Here is a 27,500-nt window from a genome sequence, read left to right on the forward strand (position 1 = left end):
GACAGAGGGCATTGGGTTTATGCTTCACCACACATAACCTCACACACACACACACACTGTGGGTGTGTTTTTGTGTTTGACTCCATCTGCAAAACCACATCTGAGCGTTTTTTTTTTTTTTGTTTTTTTTTACTGAAGTATCACACAGTTTAACATCGTTCACCCACTCGCTCTCTCTCTCTCTCTCTCTCTCTCTCTCTCTCTCGCTCTCTCTCTCTCTCTCTCTTCGGTTCGCTGAGCTTTATTCACATGACAGATCAAATGAAGCAGTGGGTGGGGGGTCAGATTACCTGAAAATTTTAATTTTTCTTGAAATAACAATAAAACTCTAATTATTAAAGTGAAATATTGAGACGTCAGATGAGCGGTGCTGGGTTGAGGTCAGAGGTTAAATGACGTTAGAAGTCAGATCAGATTAATTGGGTGTGTGCTCGTACATGAACTGAGTGGAAACAGCATGGAGAGCAATAATAATCCTCACACGCTGACTCGACACGTTTCCTCCCCGTCAGATGATTTTTCTCAGAGTGTGAGAGCAGGAATGAGTCAAAGTGGGGAAAATATTTGTCACGAATAAAAACATTTTCTGCAATAAAGCAGAAAATTAATTTCAGCCCTGGCCTCCTGAAGTGGAGGACGCTTCGAGGCCTGTCTGATAACGACAGTTTGGGGCGGGAAAAGGCCGACAGCTGATTGATCAGCTGACAAAACGACCCCGTCACAAACTGGACGCTGCAGAAACTGTTGAACTGAACGTCCAAGTCAGACTAATAAATACATAAATAAATCTGGATCATACAGAAGCGTATTGCTGTTGGTCATGATAGCAGCCAGGTGAGCTGCAGGTGAGCTGCAGGTGAGCCGCGGTGGAAAGTAACGTGGGACTGAATGATGCTCCCGTTGTCCAGTAATCTGTCGTGGCGAGGCGTTTAAAGGCCCCATGCTGTCCACTGTCCCAGGGTTTTATTTGAACTGCTGATCTCCCTGCAGGGTGTACCTGTGGCTCTGAGTACCTGTGGCTCTGAGTACCTGTGGCTCTGAGTACCTGTGGTTCTGAGTACCTGTGGTTCTGATAAATATAGTTTCACAGCTCCTCTCTCTGGCCTTTCTCCCGGAGCTCTGGCAGCACGGCTCCTTTAGCCAATCACAAGAGAGAATCAGCACCTCTTCACTGATTGGCTGGCTGTTTTCCGAGTGGCGACAGGACTTATGAAAAACTTGACAGCTTCCGAACATGTTCCCCTCTTGAAGAAACATATAGAAAATCACTTTGTGGTGGCGGAGCTGCCGGCAGGATCCCTCAGCAACAGTTTCTCTGTGAAAGCGGCTCTGTGTTGTGTGGCACTGAGCTCATAGTTAGTGCTGCACTTTACTGACAGCTGTTTCCACTATTCTGTCCTCCCCATAGTATATAAATAGGGAGGACAAAAAATCAGAAACCCCTCTCAGTATAATGCAGTCCAGTAGCAGACCTCTGCAAACTACAACCTCAGTAACAAACACAGAATTAAAGGGACACATTCTGCACAACGTCAACACAAACTGAACATGATGAGCTTTTTAAACGTTTCCTTTTCTCAGATGTCTCAGTTGTTTGCTGTCGTCTCGTTGTCTCGTCAGGTCTGACGGACTGGGAGGACGATGAGATCCTGGCGTCGGTGCTGGCCGTCTCGCAGCAGGAGTACCTGGACAGCATGAAGCTGCAGAGCGGCGCCGTGCACCGGGAGCGAGAGCGAGAGCCGTCCCCCGACAGCAGCTGATAGACGCCACCCGCCCGCCACCACCTGACCTTTGACCCCTGACCCCCCCCCACACCTGTTACCCATGGAAGGAGATTGACCAGGGAAAAAAATAAAAAAACAACAACGCACACTCGTTTTTTTTTCCAGACCATGATGATTCAGCTCATCCATCCCTCCTCCCTCCCTCCTTCCTTCCCTCCCTCCCTTCTTCTCCCGCCATACACTCTCTTTCCAGCCAATAGCAATTCAGCATTACCCTACCCTGCCCCCTCGTTTTTCTATTACCTGTCCAGGTGGAGGTTGGTCTTAATCGCTGCTGTGGGATCAGCTTCGATCAGTTTCCTGTTGATCAGCTGTTTGAGTCGTCAGGTCAGGCTAACAGCGTCGACGTTTAGCCGACATTCTGTTCAAATCAATCAGTAAACTAATAAATTACTGTTGTTAGCCACTAATAGCATCAGAAAACACCTGCCATTAGCCAGTTAGCTCACCAGCTAGCAAACAGATGACTGTTCACATGTAAACCAACCAGTTGTCGTTAGCTAGCTGTTCAACTTTGTGTCCATGAAGAAAACACTGACATTTAGCTAACATTTTACAGTAATCAGGCTAAACCGTTCTCTTTGAATTCTGTGCTAACACACAGACTAGCTAGCCAACTAAAGTTATTTATTAACTTTAATGGTTGTGTATTTGTTAGCTAGTGGCCTAACTAGCTAATGCCGGTCCAAATTCAGTGAACAGGCGTTAGCTAGCTCCGTTAGCTAGCTCTGTTAGCTTGTGATGACTGTGTCAGTGGAAAAACTGAAACATGTAAAATTCAGTCATCAAGCTTTAATTTTGGAGGTTTCCTGTAGCTAGCGAGCCCCGGCGGACCAGGTCCTCCCAGGACTTTGGCGGGCCAGCTGGTGCGGAGCGGTTAGCAGCGAGACCGAAAGGGAACGTGACGCAGAGCTCGGTTCCACGGGGGAACAGGCGTCTGGCTTTAGCAGGAACCAGCTGCAGACCAGATGAAGGTTTTCGAGCCTCAGAGCGGCCCGATCCAGGACCTTCACCGTCTGGAATCAAACTCAGAAGTCATTTGTGGAAAATGCAGCGTGAGTTTGTAAAATTGAATGCACAGCCTGATGAAACAGGAAGTGTGACGAGTCACGTACGACTCATCGGCGCTGTCGCTGTCAGGCCCGTTGATTTCAACGGGGAAATCAGACATGAACAGCAGTGTAAATGTTAGCCTGCAGGAAAACTTACAGCCACATGATGAACCAACAGCGGCCATTCCGGCTCCATCACCTTCAGTCCTGTAGACCAGCGGTTCTCCAACTGTTCTCAGTAACGTTCCCCTCTGAAAACTTCCCAGTCCAGTTGGTCCTGACCAGTTGAGCCTCCTGTGGTCAGAGGGTCAGTCCAGCTCCATCAGTGTGAACCAACAACCTGATGCTGAGCAGATTCTCTTGTTTGTGTTTCTGCTTCTTCTTCTCTTCTTCCTCCTTGTTTCCAGCTTCAACCACTGATCCACTTTCTGGATTTGTTTGGTCTCGTCTTCCCGCTCAGAGAGAACAAACGTCCTCGCTCCACGACCACGGCAGCAGATTGAAACCACACACACACACATCTGACACCTTCAGGAACCCAGAGGGAGAACTGAAGAGAACATGATTTATCAAACTTAAATTTTTATTGAAATTATTATAGCACAGGCTCATTATTTTAGGACGTATACATGATTATTATTATTTTTTTTAAATCAACATTTTAAAAAAAACTCGCGAACCCCTTGCAGTACTGCGGCGTACCACTAGGTGGGGCGCGGACCCCCACTTGAGAACCGCTGGTCTAGAGAATCCAGGTGATGGCAGGAAATGATCAAAGCGATGCCACTGACGCCTTCCTCCCTCCTCCTCCTCCTCATCACCACCATCACCTTCATCATCATCATTGGACTTATTTAGCTGCATGTTTAATTGACCACGACCAATATCATCATAGAGAAAATGAGACAAAAAAAGAGAAAAAAAAATAGAGAAGAATTGTCATACTTATCCTCTTAATGATTGATTATTGTTATTATTATTATTAATAATATAAGTTTGTTTTATTTTATTTTCTTGTTTGGGATGAAAATACCTTTTTTTTCTTGGAATAAAAAGAGGAAAATGTTTCTGAAAAAAAAAAAACAGTTTGGGTTTCTTTTTTCCTTTTGGAGAGAAATGCAGCGACCTCGTCTCTTTCTCTTCCTCTTTTGTCTCCTCTCTTCCCTTCTCTTCCTCCTTTTCTTCCTCTTCTTGCCGCACATCAGCTCGTCCCTCTCTCCTCTCTTCTCCAGATTAATCCCGGGATTACCTGCTGAGCGGCGAGGCAGCAGACATGGGTAACATGCTAGTTCCAATCCACTGGCTGGGATTAGCAGCAGGGGGTCGACAGCTGTCTGATCAATCACCAGGTTCTCTGATAATCGATTAATGGGTTTGAGTCCAGCCTGTGATGGCAGCTCCTCGGTGTCTGACAGGAAGCCGAGGATCTGTGGGTTTGGACTAAACAAAGACATCTGGAAAACTCTGAGCAACATTTTCCACCGTTTGATAGAGCAAACAGCTGATGGATCAATCGAGAAAATAATAACAGATAACAGATGAATCAGAATCAGAAATACTAAACTGATCCCTGAGGGGAAACTGGGTAAAATAATCGTTAGCTGCAGCTGCACCTTCAGCCCCCTAATATATGACATAAAAAATAGTAAATATTAATCATTCAGTATGTTTTTGGTGATGCAGGGAGAAGTCTAACAAGATAAGTTATATTCAAAACATACATAAAATTTTAAATGTTATTCCATGTGTTTAAGAAGTGTAACAATATAAATTATTTATAAAATATATTGATATCAAAAAATAAAAATAAATATAAATCATTCAGTATGTTGAAGAAGCGTGACAATATATTTTTTATCTACAATATATTGATATAAAAATTAAAATTAAAATAAATATTCCTCCTGCAGTGTGTTTAGCAGCTGAGGCGCCACGGCTTGAAACCGGAAGTGCCGCTGCAGAGCGCGCGCTGCAGGAACCGTTGGTTTATTTAGTTACACCTCACAACTGTGTGTGTGTGTGTGTGTGTGTGTGTGTGTGTGTGTGTGTGTGTGTGTGTGTGTGTCCGCGCGCGCGCATGCGTGTGCGTGTGAGCAGAAACCGTCGCCTCCTTCCCAGCAGCGCTCCGCTCTGTTACCGGAAGAGCAGGACGAGCCGCTCAAATTCTGCGAATTGTTCTCGCGGGATTTGAATATTCATAAACAAAACCGGCTTCCTTTAATCCCATTGGCGGAGCGGTTCAAAACACAGCGCACGTCTCGGCTCTGATTGGCTGCGAGGCTGCTGTGGGCGTGTCCGGCCGGAGGATAAATTGAGAACAAAACACAGCAGCGGACAGAAGTTGTCAACAAACAGCGCAGAAACTAAACTGCAGAAAGGAGTTTTCTCAAGTGTTTTTCGTTTTTTAAAATATTTTATACGTTAAATTTGTAGATTAAAACTGTTCAAACCGGGTGAGTTCGCTCGTGTTTAACTTGAAAATAACCCTCGGTTAGGAGAACAGACGGAGAGACGGAGCGTCGCAACATCGTTTTCTGCGGGAAAATAAAATAATTCAACACAAAAATGGATTTTATCAGGAGCTAAAACTCTTCATCACAGCTTCGGGAGTTTTCTGGAGAAAAAATAAGAAAATGTTTGACAAAAGGACTGTGGAGCTTCATGTGGAGGTGCAGGAGGTCCGGGGGAAAACCGGTAAGAAACTCAACGCATTTTCAGCTTCTCTGTTGGAATAAATGGGAAAGTAAAACCTGCTGGCGTTCACTTTACACGCCGAACCGAGCTGAGCTTTGTTCATTATCCGATATGAGTGTAGAGGAGTCGGGCTGACAGTAAACTAGCAGCCCGCAGAAACACAGACGAAACGGAGCCTGGCGCCGAGGAGCGGAAACGCTGTTTTACTGCGCGGAGAGCGACTTTCTGCTGTTTTTGTTTGTTTTACTCACTTTACAGCTGCAGGACCGCTCACAGCCCCCATCTCCCTACTTCAAAAGTCAAATTAAGTTTTATTTTAAAGAAGAGCCAGGAACTGACTTTCATAATTCAGTAGAAAATCCTGTGCAGCACCTCAGATGTTTTCTTAATCCGTACACACAGCCTCTCAGTCCAGTTAAATAACACACACACACACACAGTACATAGTAACACAGTGACAAAGTGATACAGCAGCTAATACAAAGCTATAAGGAATATATTTTATTTATTTAGTAATACACAGGATGGGATGTTTCTGTCCCCTGTGCCATAACCTTTTTAACGTATTTTTTTTGTCATAAATCAGGAATTAGTCACTAAAATATGACTCATTTCTACTCAGCATTGACGGCTTCTGTCTGGAGGGAAGCTGTTTCTGTACCGTCATCATCAGGATTTATTTGTGTGCTGGTCTCTGCGTAGCTTTCTGTTGAGATGAGGATTTTAATCTCAACGTGTTTCTAAGCAGGTTAAATAAAATAAAAGTGCAGCCAGTGAATTGTTATTTCAGGAAGGTTTCTCTGTCAGTCTGAGATCTTTCAAAATGAATTCCCCAAAGCTCACATGATGACAGATAAAAGTTTTATAGTTTTAACACAGAAAGTGATTTGCTGTCATCAGATCAGTCATGTAGAGACACTGGTTTGCAATATGAGGCCCGCGGACCTCAGGTGGTCCTCAACCTAAATCTAATTATTAATTATTATTGAATGTCACTTTAGGGCTCCAGACAGATTATTGTCATGTTGAGTTTCTGCAGAGCCGCTTCTACTGGTTTCAGCAGCAACAGGCCGAGTGTGTACCACGCCTCCGCACCTCAGGCCACCTGCTGCTACCTGGTGTTACCTGCTGCTACCTGGTGTTACCTGCTGCTAACTGGTGCTAACTGGTGTTACCTGCTGCTAACTGGTGTTACCTGCTGCTAACTGGTGTTACCTGGTGCTAACTGGTGTTAACTGGTGTTAACTGGTGCTAACTGGTGTGTTGCTGTGTGTCCCTCAGTGAAGGAGCCCTTCTCCTCCCAGTATCGCTGTGGCTCCCTGCTGGGCAGCGGCGGCTTCGGCTCCGTCTTCTCAGGACAGAGGCTGTCTGACGGCCTGCAGGTAAAACACACCTCAAATCCTGCACTCACTGAACAAATCATTCAGAAAAACCACTTAAATACATGCCAAATGCACAAACATATGAATAAACAGTGACATAGTCCTCAAACACTATTAAAGTTGTTGTTGTTTTTTCATCACTTTTTTGTCCCTCCAGGTTGCCATCAAACAGATTTCCAGAGACAGAGTTCAGCAGTGGGCCAGGCTGGTGAGTGACAGCTGCATCCATCACATTTGATTTATTTTGGTTTGGTTTTTATTCGTTTATTGAGCCAGGAAGAGTGTGTGTGTGTGTGTGTGTGTGTGTGTGTGTGTGTGTGTGTGTGTGTGTCTCCCCCTGCTGGCCGGCACGGGGGCTGCTGCTCGGGGCGCCTGGGGCTCTCATGGAAACCTATGACGTCACGGTTCAGTAAATGATGAGGCAGGGTTTCCCCTCAGCGGCAAAATAATTTATTATTCAAAGGAACTTTAAAAGGGATTCCCCCCCTTCCATGACACACACTCTCACACACACACTCTCTCACACACACACAGGGGCACGAGTTTTTTTTTTTTTTTTTTTTTTTTGTGGCTGGGAAATTTGACTGCTGGTCAGGTGGAGTCACACTGACTCATCTCATATTTCCACTGCAGGTGATTTTTCAGAAACAACTTCACCTGTAACTGATGAATCAGAGCCGGTAAACAGCGAGAGAAAAAAAAGACAAAGGGCTGTTGGGTCTTTTCTATCTGAATTTCCAAACCATGAAAAAAAAAACAAAAACACATGAGAACTAAACCACCCAGTTCTCTGAAGCCGCTGTTCCAAACCCCCTGAACAGGTTCACTTCCTCTACATCTTTACATTATCACATTATGTAACAGTATTGCTGATATAACTGCATTATTCATAATTTATTACTTTTAAAGTACAAGTCACATCGGTCTTTAAGAAGGAAATAAAACCTATATGGATCAAAAACATCCGCAGAGTCCACACACGCGCCCCCGAGCAGGTTTGACAGCTCTAAGCGTAGTAAAGCACAGCGAGGCAGACGTGTGGAGAACACCGATCAGCAAACCAATCAGCATCAATACATCATCAATACAACTGAAAATGAAGAAGCTCAGCAGATTTAAGTGAATATTTCAGCTGAACTGGGAGCTCTGGGTGTCTCATGTGATCTGCTTTCCTTCACTTTCATTGGTTCGTTACACGTTTCTGTCGTTCATAAGAGAGGAAACAAACTCAGATCATCACATCTTGAACAGAGAAACCAAATGAAATCAAATCAGTTCCAGTAACAGGATGAAGAAATGATCAGGTTCCTTCTCTCTCCCCGTCCAGCCCGGCGAGGTCAGTCCCGTTCCCATGGAGATCGCCCTGCTGCAGCGGCTGTCAGAGGTCGGAGGTCACAGCGGGGTCATCAGGCTGCTGGACTGGTTCGAGGTCAGTGGGCGGGGCTTCCTGCTGGTGCTGGAGCGCCCGCCGCACAGCCAGGACCTGTTCGACTTCATCACCGAGAGAGGAGCGCTGCCCGAGAGCCTCGCACTCAGGTTCTACTGCCTTCTACTGTCTTCTACTGTCCTCTGCTGCCTTCTACTGTCCTCTACTGCCTTCTACTGCCTTCTACTGTCCTCTACTGCCTTCTACTGTCCTCTACTGCCTTCTGCTGCCTTCTACTGTCCTCTACTGCCTTCTACTGCCTTCTACTGTCCTTTACTGTCCTCTACTGCCTTCTACTGTCCTCTACTGTCCTCTACTGTCCTCTACTGTCCTCTACTGCCTTCTACTGCCTTCTACTGCCTTCTACTGTCCTCTACTGTCCTCTACTGCCTTCTACTGCCTTCTACTGTCCTCTGCTGCCTTCTACTGCCTTCTACTGTCTTCTACTGCCTTCTACTGTTTTCTACTGTCCTCTGCTGCCTTCTACTGTCCTCTTCTGTCCTTTACTGTCCTCTACTGCCTTCTACTGCCTTCTACTGTCCTCTGCTGCCTTCTACTGCCTTCTACTGTCTTCTACTGTCTTCTACTGCCTTCTACTGTCCTCTACTGTCTTCTACTGCCTTCTACTGTCCTCTACTGTCTTCTACTGTCTTCTACTGCCTTCTACTGTCTTCTACTGCCTTCTACTGTCCTCTACTGTCCTTTACTGTCCTCTACTGTCCTCTGCTGCCTTCTACTGTCCTCTTCTGTCCTCTACTGTCCTCTACTGTCTTCTACTGCCTTCTACTGTCCTCTACTGTCTTCTACTGTCCTCTACTGTCTTCTATTTTTTTTTTCTACTGTCTTCTGCTGTCTTCTACTAATCTTCACTATAATCAATTAACAGAGGAATTATTTAATGCAAAAAGTGACAAAATAAGTGTGATGATGCCCGGTGATCAGAGCACCAAGTTTCATCTCGTTACCAAATTAACACGTCGTTAATTTGGTAGCTGATGAACACAAAGTGTTGATGTGATCATTAATTTGACGTCAGACTACCGAAATTCCCCCTGGGGACAAATAAAGTATGATTGATTGATTGATTGATTGATTGATTGACTGATCGCCTCGTTGTATCGTCTCTGGTTCCTGTTGAAGTCCTGGCGTTTCCTCTGTGCTCACCGCTCCTCTTGCTGTGTTTGCGGCAGGTTCCTGCGTCAGCTGGTGCAGGCGCTGCTCTTCCTGCAGGCGCAGGGCGTCGTGCACCGCGACATCAAGGACGAGAACATCCTGGTGGACACGAGGACGCTCGACGTCAAGGTCATCGACTTCGGCTCCGGAGCCGTGCTCAAAGAGACGCCGTACAGCGAGTTCGAGGGTGAGAGAGGAAACTTCACACACCAGAAAACCAGCCGTTAGCTAATAGAATATGGTGTGTGTGTGTGTGTGTGTGTGTGTGTTTGTGTTTGTGTGTGTGTGTGTGTGTGTGTGTGTGTGTGTGTGTGTGTGTGTGTGTGTAGGTAGACCCAGTCTGTACTGTTCTCAGTGGAAGTGAACAGAGTGATCAGGTAGATTAGTTCCTGTGACTCAATAAACTCAGCTCTGCTAACCTGAACACACTGTTAGCGAGCTAACGTGCTAACGTGCTGCACGCCGTCGTCCCGGCAGGTACGAGGGTCTACTCGCCCCCCGAGTGGGTTCTGTCCCAGCGCTACGAGGCCGGCTCGCTCACCGTCTGGTCTCTGGGCGTCCTGCTGTTCGACATGGTGTGCGGCGACATCCCGTTCGAGCGGGACGAGGAGATCGTCTCGGCGACGCCCAGCTTCACCCGGCGGATCTCCACAGGTGGGCGGAGCTTAGAGTGAGGAGAGGGAGGGGGAGTCGAGACGCTGAGGTCGACTCGACTTTATTTTAGTTTGAAAAAAAAAAAACAGAAGTTCATGTTTCCTTTGCCCCGCCTTCCTTTTCAGAATGCCAGTCTCTGATTCGCTGGTGTCTGTCCTACCGGCCCGAGGACCGACCAACCCTGGAGCAGATCCTGTCCCACCCCTGGATGGAGGGCGGGGCCATGGAGGGGGAGGAGGAGGAGGAGGAGGAGGAGGGAGTGGAGGGCGAGGAGCACAGCTCGCTGCCCAGCCAGTCTTTATGAACACACACACACACACACACACTGATGGACTGGTTGCCATGGAGATGTTTCACGGTGTTGTGTTCACCTGAACAGGCCGAACTCACGTTGCAGTTCCTCTGGTCGGCCAGCAGGGCGGCGCTGCAGACAGAAACCACTGGACTTTAACCTGCAGTCGGTCGCCTTGACGACAAAAACCTGTTCATTTTTTTCTTTTTTCATCCTTCTGCACTGTTACCATGACAACACTGGAGTCTCCTGACGAGGACAAAACTGTTCTCGTTTGTTTGGTTGTTTGTTTGTTTGTTTGTTTGTTTGTTTCACACTGTTTCACACAGCTGTGGGTTCACCAGAGAGTCTAAACAATATGATAAAAGTGTCCGCCTGCAGGGGGCGCCGCCAAGTACTAGTAATACCACTAATAGTACAATACTACTAGTACAAAAGTACAGTACTACTAGAAATGCACTGGTAAGTGAGGGGGATTATTTTAACACGGGATTAAAGTGTCACCTCTCTAGTCTATTCTGCTGTTTAGCTCAGTGCTGCCCCCGGTGGACACAGTGCTGACCTGCAGGCTGTTTAGCTCAGTGCTGCCCCCGGTGGACACAGTGCTGACCTGCAGGCTGTGTCTCTGGCTCCCAGCAGGTGTTTTGTGTGTTTTCTGTCTCTGGGTCCAGCTGGTTTGTAGTCAGGAAGTTATTTATGTGAACGCAGCCTCACTTCCTGTTTGATTGTTTTTTTTTTTTTTTTCAGTCATTTTGCTGCGGCAAGAACAAAGAAGATTCCTGTTTTATTTTCAGGATATTTATTGGATAATTTATTTTGGTATTAAAAGGTGGCCTCTGTTCGGGACTTTGGCATATTGTCAGAATACCGTACGTTTTTTGTAGCGGTGTTTTCCTCCAATCCTGTTCACGTTCACTTTGTGTTTTATTTATTCAGCCGTCTGAATGAAGAAACAAAAAAAATGTTATTCAAGCCTCTGAACAACAACACAGTCACCACTCTGCCTCATCAAGATGCTCTTTCTTTACTTTAGAGTGTTGTGTAAAAAAAAATCGAACCCTAACCCTAAAATACATTTAAAGGTGAGCAAAAAAAGAAGGAAAAAGTCAAAGAATGTTTATTTTTTTTAAGGGAAACTGTAATCAGAGTTCTATATAATTTCATCTATATCTTTTTTTTCTCATAGGCCTTATTTATGTATTTATTATAAAAATATTTTTGAAAAGAAATAAAGAGGGTTTTTGTTGTTCAGAGGGTTGAAAATGAGCTGCTGGGTTTCAGCCACAGATTTCCTCACAGGTTGAACTGTGACACATAAAACATATAGAATATGAGCGTGAACGTGTCAGTGCCTTCAGAAGCCAACAGAAAGCTGTTGGCTGTAAATACTTGTGTATTCATTCACGTTTTATTGTGAAAGTGGCTCTTCTGTCACTTGTTACTTCCTGTTTATTTACATTAAATAATATTCTGGATCGAGAAAAACCCAGCGATCCGCCGTTCGTTTGAATAAACTTATTTTTCACCTCTACATGGAGTTTCTCCTGTCATTTCTTCATTTTTCTCTCTGTCAGAGTTTTGGGTTTTCAAAGTGGGGTCTGGGGTCCCCCCAGGGTCCTCAGCAAAATGAGGGAAAATCTGACCTTTAAATATTGTTTTCTGGACAGTTAAAGACATTTTTGTTGCTAGTTTTCTGGGCACTTTCTTATAACTTTTACTGATTTTATTTGTAATTTTTGGGTTGTTACTTGTTAATTTACTCATCGCCTTTTTCTCATGTTTGTCAAAGAAATCGTGAACTTGTGGGAAAAAAAAGGGAAAATTAGCAAAAAATTAATGGACCACTAGTTAAATATATACTACTATTACTACTACTACTACTATGACTAAAAATAATAATAATAATGGTTGATTGATGATTAAAACAGGCAGAAGTAGGCGAATATAAGAAAAGTCCCAGAAAAATAAAAACCTGAAAACTGAAAAAAATAAAATAAAAATAAATACATCAAATTAAAAATATCCTACACTGAAACACGCAGGAACATTTTCCCTGCCAGCGTTTCTGCCAGAGGGTCTGAATGAGTCTTCTGGGGGTTTCTGTTTGAACTGATGAAGAAATCTTCTCTAATATTTCTGTATTTTGGGCAGCTGGTGGGGAAATGAATTCTGTCTCAACTTGTCTAATTCTCCAATTAAAAACTGTTCAACAGCAACAAAAACTTAGAATTATGTACTGACTGATATCTAATTTATCATAATCCAATATTCTTTTTTTTTTTTTTTTTTTTTTTTTTAACTTTCCAGTAATTTATTGACCTCTTGCAGTACACAGAGCGACCAGCAGGTGGTGCTGCTGGACTGCTGCCTCCTGAACCTGCAGGTCAACAAAGAGGCGACTGTCCCGCTGAGCAGAGATGGGCGGTGAGGACAGAGATCTCACTCTGCTGCAGTCTGCCCTGTTTACTGAGCTGGAGGAACAACGGGAGTGGGGGGTGGGGGGGTTCAGGCAATCAATGAATCAATCATAAAAAATAAAAAGAAAACAGCCTTTTAGCTATCTATCTATCTATCTGGGTCATTCTAGAACTGGAGGAGAATTTAGGCATCAACACTTATGAAAAACTGACCCATTATTATTCTCTTTTATATATGTAAGATAAGCTGATTGTAGTATTTTGTAGCATGTTGTAGTATTTTGTGCAAGGATTATTTAAATTTTCATGGGTGGGACAGAAAATGTCCTCCAAATCTGGAATGTCCCATCTGCTAAACAGGTTAATTGTCTCCTTATTTTGAAACAATGGCTGAACGTTTTTTTCTCATTATCCCGAAGGACTTGAATGCAGCGTGTGTACACCGCTGTTATTTTACCGTGTTTTTTTTTTTTTTTTTTTTTACCAGTACCTGCTCAGTCATTCACACCTGGAGAAACACCTGGCAGCGACACAACAGGACAAAATGTCCCCGTGGACATGAGGTGTAGGCTATACGGGCAGACTTTCTACATGTGCTCAGTGTCTTATTTCTGTTTTTATTGTTGTGATATTTTTGTAGGATTAAAGCACATATTGCACATATTTTCACTTTTTTTTTTTTTTTTTTTTTTTTACAAACTTCTTAGGCACATATTTTTATATTATTATTTCTTTGTCTATTACTTATATGTTTATAATATATTCTTCTTTTGAGAATTCAAGAATCTGCAGCTGACCCAGTTTCCCCTCAGAGCAGAGTTACCATAGTTTTGTATTTTCCATTAGTTTTCCATTTTATTTCGTTTTTTTTTTTTTTTTTTTTTTTTTTTTTAATTATTATAATTTTTTATTATTATTTTTTTTTATTTTAGTTTCCAGTTCAGTCTCCAGTCCAGTTCAGTCTGCAGACTGGGTTCTCTGGTCCCAGTTAAGTTGTTCTTGCTGTGAGTGTTTGCACTTTGAGATCATTTATTTGATGTAAAGTGCGTTATAAATTAAATTTATTATTATTATTATTATTATTATTATTATTATTATTATTAGTGTCAGTGGGAATCATTTGTTTTATTCTAATCTGGCCGCTGTTTGTCAGATTAGCTCTTCACTTTGTGAAGGCAGGGACTCCCAGTCATGTAGAAAACTAAACACATTTCCTCTGTATTTCAATTTTAGTTTAGTTTGTTTTGTTAGAACACAGTATTGTTTTAGTTAGTTTTCCTTTTTTTTTTCTTCTAAAGACTAATGTTTTTTTTTTTAATTCTTATTTCAGTTAACAAACATGTTTTTTTTTTTTTTTTTTTCCCCAAATCTAGTTTTAGTTTTCGGTTTTAGTGAGCTATAATAAAATTGCTTCCGCGATCAGTAAAGTGTCTCTTGATTCTGATTCCAGATACAAAATGATGTAAAAGTGCGCATGCGTGAGTGAACGCCCCTCTGTTTGACAGACCCAGAAGTAGGCCAGTCTCCACTCCTCTCCCTCCAGAGTGACTCCTCTTCTCAGTCTCGGCCTATCTTCGGCAGCAGCAGCCCCGCAGCCCCAGCAGCTCCGGCGCAGCCTGCAGCCCGACACAGCCGCCGCCGAGTGTCCCAGCCCGGCATGTCCTCCTCCGCAGGCCGGGGACACCCACACACGCTTCACTGAGGGCCGGAGAGCCGCTGGCAGGCGGGAGGAACAGGAAAACACACCGTAACGTTTCTGGGTCGGAGGCTAGCTAGCTCTGAGGCTAGCGCAGGGTTAGCCGAGCAGCTAGCGGGGTGACGGCTCGCTCCGATCCGCGGACACAGGAGCCGAACATGGCCGAGGGAAGCGACAGCAAAAGCGCGGAGGACAGGGCAGCGAGCCGGAGGCAGAGCGAAGGTAAATACCGCGGAGCCCGGAGACCTGCCGGGGGTGTGACGGCCAGCCCGGGGCCGCCCGGGAGCCGCGCCGTCAGGGCGTTAAAATGAAGCTCACCCACAGGTTTCCAACACTAACTAACATACTAACAGACTGAATGTTTAATTAGACTGAACATAATGAAGCCGGAGCCCCGGAGCCCCGGAGCCCCGGAGCCAGGCATGTTAGCATCTCCGCTAACCAGGCTAGCTAGGAGTTCACCACAAGTTAACTAGTCAGGTCAGCTTGCTAGCTCCCTGCTAACTAGCAGCCGCTGGGTCAGAAACTCTGTCAGGGTTTATTTGGTGAGTTTTACCGGTGAGAAAGCATCGCCACAGCACCGCACCGCAACTTCAGCTAAACTCAACGCCGACAGTCAGTCAGGTCTGACGGGTGACGTGCTAGCTGTGTGCTAGCTGCAGGCTAACACACTGATCCGTATAAACTGTGAACTGCAGCCGGATGCTAACAGGAACATTAGTGTCATTACTGTAATGTGAATCCTGGTGTTCATGTGAATGCTGCGGGTAGCAGGTCGGCTGCTGGTGACGTGGAGGTCTGAGACAGGTGAGGGTGTGGGCAGGAAAACACACACACACACACACACACACACACACACACAGACATGGCTTTGTAAAACTAGAGGAGTGGCTCCTAACTGTGAGTGTGTGTCAGGTTATTCTTCATTTCATGGTGTTATGTTAGTTTACACTGCCACAGGCCAACACACACACACACACACACACACACACACACACACACACACACACACTCAGCCCCCCTGTCACTCTTCAAAAGCTTTATTGGCTTGAAAGTTACAAGAACATTTTTGCAAAAGCATCAAAGTATAATTTGTTTAGATATTTGGACACAATGACAGTACATTACAACATTACAGCAACATTAAGATTATTATTTGTTAATTGTATTTACACGCTAAATCCTATGCATGTGCCTCGCTCAGCGTTTCTATGCAAAACTATGCAAAGATACTGAACATGTTTTTGAGCATTTCCTGATGTGGAAACGAAGAAAAAAGCCTGGAAAAACATCTTAATTTCCAGACTGTTGTTTCCATGTATGGCTTTCTGAAATGTGTAATTTGTAAAATCGTAACAAATTGGATAATAATGTGTTTTTCACTCTGAAGAAGCCATGTTTTGCAGTGAGAGCAGCTCAGATGCCTCCCTCGGGTCGCTGGGGGTTTGTGCTCTGTAGCGCTAAAACCCGGCCAACCAGAAGAGCCCCAGGGTGGGCTCATGCAGATTTTTCAGATTAGTGGTTAACCTGTCCAGATTATTATTCTCATACTTAGTGAAGGATCTGAATCTGAAGCAAAAGCAGCTGTTCAGTCCCACAAGAGGCAAAAAAACAGAGGTTTTAAAAGCGTCCTCTGCACCCTGTGCCATCTTTTTGTTTGTTTGTTAACAAACAAATAATTTCCAGAAACATTTAGTCATCAGCAGCCGATCAAATCTACTGAGAAGTCTGGAAGGTCTGGAAATGTAGCTCTGGGAATGTATGGAATCCTGAAATGGAAGATGTGCAGGTGTTGAAAGAGCAGGATTTGTCACCTGGCGGGTGATTTACAAAGCCCAGCTGGCGGGACGTCCCGGGGGTAAAGAGAACCTCCACACTGACTCACCTGAGGCAGGACGGGTTGAAACTGTCGGGCGTCTGGACGCAGCCGGGCACAGCGCGGCACCGCTCATCACACTTTGGTTTCTCCAAATGCTTGTTGTCCCGGATGCCGCTCGGCCTTGTTGCTGTTCTCTGGTGATCAAACCTCGTGCAAACACAGGCGCAGATATTTTGCTTGAAAGATGAGAAAAACATACATCGAGAACTAAAATTAAATAAGTAAAATAAGATCAATACAAATAAAAAAATAAAATAATATAATATAAATCTAAATTTACATAAAATGATTGGTGTTCTGTCCCGATGCAGAAAATAATTTTAATTTAGTGATACTGGATAATGCAGATGTTGTTGTTTGTCAGGCTGCTGAGGAAGTTAACCCTCCTCCTCTCTTTATTACAGACTTCACTGGTTTGTTGGTGGCTGTTCTGTCATAACTCATCATCGTTCAGTTCATGAAACTCTTCACTGGCTGACAGTCACTGTCTGCTGTTTATTTTTAAATCTATACGTGCTGTATGTGCTCTCTGTTTAAACCAGTTGACAGAAATATTTACGGCTCTGTTGTGAGAACGTCTCCATGTTGAATCTCCCTCTGACTGGAGTAAACTGGAAAAAAACAATCTGTATCATCTCTCCAGTTCAAAAATTCCCAGTCTGCTTATTATGGCATCAGTTGTACAAATCCATAATAACGTGCTAGATCCTCTCCTCTATCAAACATGAATACTTTTCTGTTATCTATGATAGATAGATAGATAGATAGATAGATAGATAGATAGATAGATAGATAGATATACTTTATTGATCCCAACCAGGGAAATTCTGGTGTTCCAGCAGCAACAGTAGAAACATATAATAAAGTTAAATAAAATAGAATAAAAGCTAAATATATACAATAAAGACTATAAAGGCTAAAACTAAAAATGTACAATAAGGGCTAACCTAGAAAAACAGATATGACATGTGAAAATATACATATGGTAATGAATAGTGGCAGAACCCGATACTGGGATTCAGGAACTAACTGACTTGATTCGGCCTCTTAAGGAATCATCCCTTCCCCTCCAGTCTGAAAAACAGTGTGAATGTATATTAACCCAGGATGTAATATATAGATAATAAATAATAAATAAACAGTCAAGGTGCTGGGTAATGGATAATAAATAAACAGTATAAACAGTTAAGGTGCTGAGTAGTGGAGTGGAGTGTTAAAAAAAAAAATGAATGAGCGAGGCTTTTTTCATGCTCTTCATTTTGTTCACATCTTATTATTTGGTTTTTCCGATTTCCCACAATGCTTCACTTCACCCTGAAGAGCACGTAACGCACACTCACCTTTGTCTTTTGACCGGCTCAGTTGACACTTGCTGTGCTCTTCCTGTGTCCTGAAGCCAACAGGAAGTTGAAGTACATCAGCCTGGCGGTGCTGGTGGTCCAGAATGCGTCGCTCATCCTCAGCATCCGCTACGTGCGCACGTTGCCCGGCGACCGTTTCTACACGACGTCCGCCGTCGTCATGGCGGAGATCCTGAAGGTGCTGACGTGCCTGCTGATCATCCTGCTGCAGAAGAGATGTGAGTGACCGCCGCACTGCTCGTTAACACAGCTCGTTAACACAGCTCGTTAACACAGCTCGTTAACGCAGCTCGTTAACACAACTCATTAACACAGCTCGTTAACACAGCTCGTTATGGAGTTAATCCATCAGTCAGTTCATCAGTAACACAGGTGGTTAGTTACCTGGCTGGCTGGTTGGTTAATTTCTCAGCTCAGGTTTCCTGTGGGCTTTTAAAAACCACAGAATTTGTGAAAATACAAAAAGAAAAACAAGGCCTCAGACTAGTTATTGATATTGATTTTTCAGGGTCAATACTGATTATTGATAATCCAGGAATCTGATAACCCGAGGGGGCTGATAGTCATTTTTTAGAGAATTTGAAAATTGCATTGACAGTATTTGAACATTATTACTAAAAAATTACAAAGAAAAAGACAAACACGAAGAAAATTAGAAGAAGGAAAGAAGAAAACATACCCTGAAATTTTGAAGAAATAAAATTAAAATAAAATGACGAGGGTCATCATGAAAATGAAAGTTGTTATATTGATTATTGAAAAATTCTGAATATCTGCCCTGATAATCACCTCAAGATCAATGAACGATTTTTTTAAATGCACCATTAGAAGTTTCAGCTCTCTGTGCCAGGAGCTGCAGCCTGATGTGTGTGTGTGTGTGTGTGTGTGTGTGTGTGTGTGTAGGTAATGTGAAGGAGACCCTGTTCTTCCTCTTGGACTCCATAGTGTTTCAGTATAAAGACACTCTGAAGCTGGCGGTTCCCTCTCTGATCTACACTCTGCAGAACAACCTGCAGTACGTCGCCATCTCCAACCTGCCCGCCGCCACCTTCCAGGTACCCCCGGGCGTGTGTGTGTGTGTGTGTGTGTGTGTGTGTGTGTGTGTGTGTGTAAAAATGGCATGGTAAGCATGGTTCAGGACATGAACAGAGTGAAAGCTGCAGTCAAACAGACGCTGACAGTCTCTCTCCAGGCCTCGCTGTCAGATTACAGTTGAAATGTGCTCATGATAACAGTAAATATATTCATCATGGAAATATAAATAAGTGTAAATTGCATTCTGTGGGTGCTTTCAGACCTGTGGCCCGTTTGCTTTGTTCCGATTCAGGGGCTAAATCCGATTAATTCAGATTTTTGTTTGGGGCGTTTGTGTTCACAGGGAAACCGTCTGTAGCGGGTCAAAGCTGTAAACAAATGCCATGCGCAAACCAGCTGTTCTCTCATTGGTCAGAAATTACCCCGAAAGAAGAAGTTTCCTCTTCCGTTCTTACCCCGGAAAAAACAAAAACCATGGAGCATCTTCAGCGTGTGGCTGGTTTGTTTCTGTGTGTTTCTGTGGTTAATGTACCCAGTGGCGGTTCTGCCCATGTTGCCGCCCGAGGCCAAATTACTGCCTTGCGCCCTTTCGTGTTACTACTCCTATCTACTTTTTATATGGACAAAATCTTGTTTGAATAAAAAGCCACCGGCCACGGCACCGGCCAGTACCACGCCCACCTGGTCAGGTCTGCCGGATCTGACAGGTGAGCGGCGCTGATGATTTTTTTGCTTTTTTTTTTGCTCTTGAGCCGCCCCCCACATGACATGAAAAAAATGCCCGCGTCGCCCATGCCTAAAACCGCTACTGAATGTACCGGTGTTCTGTAACGGAGGAAAACGTCCCGGGACTCAAGACTGCGCTGGGAAAATAATATCATGCTGCATCTACTGAGAAGAAGACATGCCGCGATTGCTGTGTTAACATACAGTACTCACAAAAAGTTAGGGATATTTGGCTTTTGGGTGAAATTTATGGAAAATGTAAAAATGTTCACGCTACAGTGATATTATATCATGAAAGTAGGGCATTTAAGTAGAAGCATACACTGGTGATTTCCTCATCTTAAACAATTTCTTGAAACAAAAGCCAACAACAGTGGTGGGTATACCACAACAAAAAATGTCAGTGTCAATAACTTGTCATGTGGCCTTGAGCATCAATTACAGCTTGACAGCGACGTCTCATGCTGTTCACAAGTCGACTTATTGTCTGCTGAGGCATGGCATCCCACTCTTCTTGAAGGGCGGCCCTCAGGACATTGAGGTTCTGGGGTACAGAGCTCTGAGCCTCTACACGGCCACTCAGCTGATCCCATAGGTTTTCTATGGGATTCAGGTCTGAGAAAGTGCAGGCCACTCCATCTGAGGTACCCCAGTCTCCAGCAGCCGTTCCCTAATGATACGACCTCGATGAGCTGGAGCATCAAACACCTGATGTGAATTTTGCCGTTAAACTCCTTGTTAGAGAACAGCAACTTGTGCAAAAAGTACTGAAACACTGAACAGTTGGACATGTGCATTCAAAAGTTTACAGAAGGTCACATTAAGTTCACCTGGAAAGGTTAGAATGCATTTTAGGTTCATCCTGAAATTTCACCCGAAAGCCGAATATCCCTAACTTTTGTGAGGAGTGTATGTCCAAACGAACCGAATTTAGGGGGAAACGCTCCCTGTTTCGGAACAACTGCTCCAAACGGGACAGGTCTGAAAGCACCCTGAGTGAAATCAGCGAGTCAGTAAATTGTCAGATGATCCTGTTTCAGGCTCTGAGGTTCTAACAGTCTGTCAGTCTGCTGGTTAGTGCTGATCAGACCCACTACAGCAAAACTGGAAAATGTGTTTCTGTTGAAAAGTTTTGGCTGTGGTGTTGAAGTGGACAGAGGGTGGGCAGGTGTGTGACGCCGCTCCCCTCCTCCTCCCCTCCTCCTCCTCCTCCTCCCCTCCTCCCCTCCTCCTCCTCCTCCTCCCCCTCCTGCAACAAAAAGTAATTTCCCCCTGGGGATCAATAAAGTATTCTGATGCTGATTCTCCTCCTCCTCCTCCTCCTCCTCCTCCTCAGGTGACGTACCAGCTGAAGATCCTGACCACGGCTCTGTTCAGCGTGCTCATGCTCAGGAAGTCTCTGTCCCGCGTGCAGTGGGTCTCCCTGCTGCTGCTGTTCGCCGGAGTCGCCGTCGTGCAGGTAGGACACACCTGGGGGGAGGAGGGGGGGAGGGGGAGGGGACACTGTTGGACAGGTGAGGCGGAGACTGAGATGCACTTCCTCCTTCACGGTGAAAAATCTCACTGCCCGACATGTATCAGCATGCCACAACACACACACACACACACACACACACACACACACACACACTGCATATACTGTAAATACATTTAATCAATAATTTACAAATATTGAACTGAACTGAAGTGAGCCTGCAGAGATCTGACCAATCAGAACGCAGTCAGGACAGATACAGGTCGTCATAGCAACACATTTTATTTATATGTATTTATTTGTTTATTCATTTGTTTGTTTGTTTGTTTATGATGAGGTTAGCAGGCTCTGATTGGTTGATTGGTTGATTGACAGGCTGATTGATGTGCCCTGGCAGGTGCAGCAGGAGGGGAACAAGGAGGCGTCGGTCTCCAACAGTGCCAATCAGAACTACATGGTGGGCCTGGTTGCCGTGGTGATCAGCTGCCTGTCGTCGGGCTTCGCCGGCGTTTACTTTGAGAAGATCCTGAAGGGAAGCTCCGCCTCCGTGTGGGTGCGCAACGTGCAGCTGGGCGTGTTCGGCACGGCGCTCGGCACGCTGGGCCTGTGGTGGAACGACGGCGCCGCCATCGCCGAGCGCGGCTTCCTGTTCGGCTACACGCCCATGGTGTGGTGCGTCATCTTCAACCAGGCGTTCGGCGGGCTGCTGGTGGCCGTGGTCGTCAAGTACGCCGACAACATCCTGAAGGGCTTCGCCACCTCCTTCTCCATCATCGTGTCCACCATCATGTCCATCTACCTGTTCGCCTTTCACGTCGACCTCCTCTTCACGGCGGGGGCGGGGCTTGTCATCGGCGCCGTCTACATGTACAGCCTGCCCAAGCCGGCCGGTGGCGGCGGCGGCGGCGGCGGCGGCAGGGGCGGCTCCTCCTCGCTGACCTCATCCTCGTCCTCATCGTCGCCGAACGGCGGCTCTGAAATGGAGGCTTTTCTTCCAAAGTCAGTGCTGGTGAAATGAGCTCTCTCTCTCTCTCTCGCCCTCTCTCTCTCGCCCTCGCTCTCTCGGTGAGGCGGTGGCGTCTCCTCGCGTTCACTTCCTGTTTTGCTTTGGGTTCGGGGGTTTAATTTGGGCGTCTCGCAAGAAACGACGAGGAAACACTAATCAGATCTGATCTCACGCCGCTCCCCGCCTCTCTCTCTCTCTCTCTCTCTCCTGCTCTCTCTCTCTGTCTCTCGCCCTCCGCCCGCCTCCTGCTGACCTCCCGCCTCCTCTCCGGCCTCAGCAGGAGTCACAGCCACATTGAACTGAACCGCAGGTCAGAAGCCAGTTTCCTGTTAGAGGAGGAGCAGCAGGAGGAGGACGAGCGCTGCTTCCTCTTTGAACTCTAAACTCCTCGCCTCCTTTTCCCTCCTCCTGTGGAGGAGAACAGAGGCTCTGCACTGATTTTCCATCTTCCTCTTGTTGCTGTTTGGCTTCTGCTCTCAAACTGAACTCCTCCTCCTCCTCCTGGTACGACAGGAGGAGGAGGAGGAGGAGGAGGAGGAGGAGGAGGATGGAGCGCATTAATGACTCATTTTAACTCTTCTCTTTCCTGAACTAACAGACTAACTCCTGTCTCCTTCTGCTCTGTCAAACATCAGGACGCTGCCGCCCGGCGAGCCTCCACAGGCCAGCTGACTGCCTGGCTCAGGAGGAGGAGGAGGAGGAGGAGGAGGAGGAGCAGGGAGCCTCACCCAGCCTCACTGACTGACTGTCTCCTCTCCTCTGTTGTGTGTTGGGTTGTTGGTTGGTCGCCGCGCGTCATCGTGCCCTCCTTGCCTTAAAACTTTCTTTTTGTTTTTTTCTAAATGAAGAGAAAAAAAAAAGCCTTATAATGAAAACACAGATGATTTATTTCCTGTTCCTGTTGTTTTTCCTGCTGGAGGAGAAGCTGCGGCTCGGTGGAAAGTGTTAGACGGAGGACGAGTGAGAGACGTTTCCCCTCGGCTCCCAGCGTCAGTCTGAGCTCAGAGCCTCACTGCCTCATCCTGCTTCATCCCCTCACTCTGTCTCTCCTGGAAAACAGCACCGAGACGCTGACCTTTCCCACTGGCACCTGAACGCAGCATCACAGTTCTGGCGTGAAGGGTAAAGGGTCATGCCACAAAAAAATTACCTGACAATTTGTTTGATAATTTACCAAAAAAAAACTACAAAAGTAGTAAAACATCACCTGAAATTTAGTAAAATAAAAAAAATATTAAAAAGTACACTATTTATTAATACCGTTAATTATGATTTATTATATATTTAAAGAAATTTAAAAAATATTCCAAGATGGAGTCTGTAAATCAGAGCTGCTGTAAGGAACCAGGCTAATGATTCCCATAGACTTCAAGTCTTCATGCTAAGCTAACAGGAAATGCTAGCCATAGGACCTGAGCCTCCGGACGTCCAGAGGTGGAGACGGTGTCCAACATCTGGTCTCAGTCTGGGGACGAGGGGAAAAGGGAGATTACACACATTTAAATTCTAAATTCTTGTTTATTAATAGAGAAAAATTAAATTAAACAAAATACAGAATCATCAAAATCGAGAGAAATCTGTCTAACAGACTGACGGGCTGATTTCCCCCAAACCTGATTCATGCAGGCGATTTTTTTTTTATGGATTATTGATTATGGATTAATTGATCAGCTCAGTGAGCAGCAGGGCAGCAGAGTGGAAACGTCTCACGTTGGCTTCATGATCGGCTCGGGAAAGTGTGTTTACTGCTGAGGCTTTGTGTGTGTGTGTGTGTGTGTGTGTGTGTGGCTCGTCTGACACGTGATGCTGTAAGGTTATCAGCTCTTCGTCCTCCTCTTCCTCAGCAGTGTAAATATTGTCCAAAAAAAAGCTTCCTCGGAGCGATTCTGGTCTTCGTGGATCATTTGGTCTGAGACGTTTACAGAGAGAAGCCAAACGTTCCTGTTTTTACTGAAACCTTAACTCTCTGCTGATGAACTAATTAATGACCTGATTAGTTCATTAATAGTCTCAGCACTGGTCTGAGATCAGATCTGCAGCTTCTCTCGCTGACGGCCGGCTGGCGAAACAGCTTTCATCAAATCTTTCGTTTTGTGCCCTGAACGCATCGCTCTGGCAGCTGCGGCTCCTTTCAGTCACAAATCTCTGAATGTCCTGGACTGTGATTTTCCTCACGAGAGCGCGAACGCTGCAGCAGCCAGAAGTCTGTTTCTTAATTTTTTAATTTTTAATTTTTTTTTAAAAAGGGAGGAAGTGGAGCGCTTCAGACAGTGAGAGTCTTATTGCGGTTCTGTTAAACCCATTTAAAATAAAGGAACAATTCACCCAAACACTAAACACATATACACACATTTTAGGGTGAATTGTGCCTTTAATCGTGCGGGAACAGGAAGTGCAGGAGCTGTGGAGAGGAAGTGATGTAAGCGAGCGACGCGGTGCCTTCCTGTCGTGTCTGCACAAGCCATACGCTGTTTGTTTGTTTGTTTGTTTGTTTGTTTACTGTTGTGGTCAGTCAGTTGGTGCACAGAGACTCCGCCCCCAACTCTCTCCCTGTTTACTGGACCAGCTGCTGTGTCTCACACACACACACACACACACACACACACACACACACACACACACACACTGTGTTGGTGTATAGTCCAGGCTGGACTTCCTGTTCTGTCTCTTCTTCGGTGGTGTTCACATTCAGTTCACATTTCATTCTGTGGTCCTCCTACCCAGAATGCCTTGCAGTTTGGGTTGGCATCTCTTGTTAGAGGATGGAGACGTTTTCAGGTCCTGGTGGCGGTGTGTGTGTGTGTGTGTGTGTGTGTGTGTGTTTGTGTGTGTGTGTGTGAGACAGCAGCTGAGGACACTGCTCGTTAAGCAGAGCACCTTTTAAAAAAAAAAAGATTATATGAATGATTAATGATTATATTGTCATGTTGGTTGTGACACCAAATCGCTCCTGCAGAGGGCGCTCTGCTCAGGAGACATGAATGTCTCTGTGTGTGTGTGTGTGTGTGTGTGTGTGTGTGTGTGTGTGTGTGTGAAGCAGCTCGGTGAAGGGTCGTGTCGGAGGGTCTTCAGCAGAGCTGCTGTTCTCTGTTCTCTGGTTTATCGTCTGTTTCACTTCGGGAGGAAGATTTTTACATAAAAAAGGTTTCAGTGCCGGTCGGGGGGGAGGAGGGGGGTGCGGGGGGAGGTGGAGGGTGTGGGGGTGGGGTGGAGGGTTTGGACCCTCCGGGCTGCCGTACTTCAGTTTAAATCGTTTCTCTGGGGCTGATTTCAGTTGGGCTGCAGTTTCACTTGATGAACTGTAAATAAAGTGAAACTGGAAATGATTTCCTGTTCAAAACGTCCCAGATGAGCCGCAGCAGAGCGGGTGTCCACCTGCAGGGGGCGCTGCAGGGGGCGCTGTGGAGGCTGAAACTGGCCTGAACGAGCAGCCGCTCAGACGAAGGAAATGTGGAACCGTTTAGGAACCAGAGGAACGTTTCAGCGGGTCCTTGAAGAATTTCCAGAGAAAATTAGGAACACATATAAACACTAAATATATATTAAAAATTAATATTAAATGTAATTTTATTTGATTAAATTTATTTGTAAATTAATTTTATTAGATTTTTCTCACATTTTGGGGGGATTTTTTTTTGTCCTTTTTTTGGAATTTTATTTGCAAACAAAAAATAATAATTTTGCGGTAATTTATTGCTAATTTTCTCCTCACCTGGTTTTGAAAGAAATCAGGTGAATTTGCCCAGGCTTCAAAGGGTTAATTTTACTTTTAATTAATTCATGATACTTATTGTAACACAATGTTATAATCTCACCTTTCATAATTAATAATCTCAGCTCAGCGCACAATCCAGTCTGCAGCAGAAATATGGACAGGAACAGTCCAGTTACTGATCAATATCTGGATCAAATGGACTGATCAGTTTAGAGCATTGAGCCCCACTGACCCACACAGATTCTGCTGTTTAGCTCAGTGCTGCCCCCGCTGGACACAACACTGACCTGCAGGCTGTTTAGCTCAGTGCTGCCCCCGCTGGACACAACACTGACCTGCAGGCTGATTCTTCCTCAGTCTGACCAGCAGCCAAAATATGTTTATTTGATAAAGATATGAATGGAGGAGAGGAAGATGATCAGCTTGATTTAACTTTCTGTCAGTCGACTGATCAGCTGGTGGAGCGGAGCTAAACTGATCCCAGAGCAGCTGAAATGTGAGAAAAATGTTCCTCCCCGAGTGTCACTGTCTAATGAATTTATTCTTTCTGATCATCTCAATCAAATGTTGGTTTTTAAAGATTATAGGATGCAAATGTTCATGTGAAAGGAGGGAATACAAGATATTATACTGGTATATTTTTATTTTCTTGTTTTGTATTAAAGAAATCATCCGGCTGACAGATTGTTTTGCTTTTTGTTGTGTGGACTTTTAATTTCCCGCGCGGCTGCAGGGGTGGACGTTTGATTTGTGAGGAGGAGGAGGAGGAGGAAGAGGAGTGTGTGTTGTAAGAGATGATTTGTCTGCTGTGAGAGTCGCAGCGGCTGGTGATCATCTTGTATCTGAAATCTTAAAAGATTTCAGAGAATTTGGACGTTTCTCGAAATCTCAAATCTTTGCTTTTCTTGAATTATTTGTGATGGAGTTGAACCTGAAAAGCCTCAAGCTGAGTTTTAAACAACTAAACAGAATTTTGCCTTTTTAAAATTCAGCTGCAAAATCCTGGAATTCAGTTTAAAATCCAGAGAATTTCCGAATCCCCAAATCTTGAACATTTGACTTTACATTTCAAATCTGGGCTGATTTGGATTTTTTTTTTTTTTTTTTTTTTTTTGAAAATTAGATGAGATGGTGAATTTCAGATTCACATGAATTAAATTTTATTTCTTAAGATTGAGCTGCACGCCTGGAATTCAGTTTGAACTCAGTTCAGACGGAGCAGATCCTCAGACTGACCAATAGGATTGTTCCAGTCTAACTGAACCGACCAATAGGATCTCTTGATAAGAAATCCTATTGGCTGCTGCCAGGAAGCTCCTCCTCCTCCTCTGTCAGGTGTGTGTGCAGGAGGTGTGTGTTCATACCTCTGTTAGGGTTTTTACAGAAACAGCAGCTGTTTGACTCGGACTGGACTTCATATTTTAATAACAGTTTACACTTTAATAACCTGCCCTAAAAAAGCTTCAGCCAGCTGCCATGTGCTGAAGCTTTTTACACTTTGTCTTCATTTACACACACACACACACACACACACTAAGCAGGCGCTGCAGCAGGTTGACTTGATTTCTGTCAAAATCACGAGGAAAAAAGGCAAATGAGCAGCAAGACTCACTAAGAAATCATGAGAGGATTGATAAAAAAAAAATAGAATAATTTAAAAAATGGCCAGAAATCTATATTTATAAATGTTGTCATGATATATTGAGTTTTTATTTAAATAGTGTTATTATATTA

At 44.8% G+C, this 27,500-nt stretch overlaps 3 protein-coding genes across 4 annotated transcripts in view; all 3 read left to right on the forward strand.

Annotated features, from left to right (window-relative positions):
- The window catches only part of otud5a (OTU deubiquitinase 5a), a 40,943-nt gene extending 37,743 nt beyond the window's left edge, over window positions 1–3,200 (forward strand). The window contains exon 10 of the mRNA XM_030055404.1: window positions 1,621–3,200. Coding sequence (XP_029911264.1) covers window positions 1,621–1,760 — 140 coding nt within the window. The 3' untranslated portion in view covers window positions 1,761–3,200. The remainder of the gene's footprint in view (window positions 1–1,620) is intronic.
- Window positions 3,201–5,185: 1,985 nt separating this feature from the next.
- On the forward strand, window positions 5,186–11,977 carry pim2 (Pim-2 proto-oncogene, serine/threonine kinase). Its single transcript, XM_030055420.1, has 7 exons — window positions 5,186–5,530; window positions 6,812–6,912; window positions 7,070–7,120; window positions 8,240–8,448; window positions 9,529–9,698; window positions 9,989–10,165; window positions 10,291–11,977. The coding sequence occupies exons 1-7, from the start codon at window positions 5,470–5,472 to the stop codon at window positions 10,467–10,469; spliced, it is 948 nt and encodes a 315-aa protein (XP_029911280.1). The 5' UTR covers window positions 5,186–5,469; the 3' UTR covers window positions 10,470–11,977.
- Window positions 11,978–14,396: 2,419 nt separating this feature from the next.
- Window positions 14,397–27,500, forward strand: part of slc35a2 (solute carrier family 35 member 2) — a 16,526-nt gene continuing 3,422 nt past the window's right edge. Inside the window, exons 1-6 of one of the 2 annotated variants that reach the window (XM_030055409.1) lie at window positions 14,397–14,792; window positions 17,846–18,028; window positions 18,714–18,865; window positions 20,908–21,030; window positions 21,443–22,044; window positions 22,687–25,188. In XM_030055409.1, coding sequence (XP_029911269.1) covers window positions 14,729–14,792; window positions 17,846–18,028; window positions 18,714–18,865; window positions 20,908–21,030; window positions 21,443–22,044; window positions 22,687–22,723 — 1,161 coding nt within the window. In that variant the 5' untranslated portion in view covers window positions 14,397–14,728 and the 3' untranslated portion in view covers window positions 22,724–25,188. Of the gene's footprint in view, window positions 14,793–17,845; window positions 18,029–18,713; window positions 18,866–20,907; window positions 21,031–21,442; window positions 22,045–22,686; window positions 25,189–27,500 lie in introns of those variants that run through there. The other variant, XM_030055411.1, reaches the window with a different exon arrangement.

This window comes from Myripristis murdjan, chromosome 7 (genome assembly GCF_902150065.1).
Source record: "Myripristis murdjan chromosome 7, fMyrMur1.1, whole genome shotgun sequence".
NCBI lineage: Eukaryota > Metazoa > Chordata > Actinopteri > Holocentriformes > Holocentridae > Myripristis > Myripristis murdjan.

What these genes read in the sequence shown, in the direction of transcription:
- pim2 (XM_030055420.1), top strand. Translation starts at nt 5,470, where the DNA reads ATGTTTGACAAAAGGACTGTGGAGCTTCATGTGGAGGTGCAGGAGGTC. An exon ending in GGAGGTCCGGGGGAAAACCG is followed by an intron (nt 5,531 to 6,811) that starts GTAAGAAACTCA and finishes TGTGTCCCTCAG; the next exon opens with TGAAGGAGCCCTTCTCCTCC. An exon ending in CCCGAGAGCCTCGCACTCAG is followed by an intron (nt 8,449 to 9,528) that starts GTTCTACTGCCT and finishes TGTTTGCGGCAG; the next exon opens with GTTCCTGCGTCAGCTGGTGC.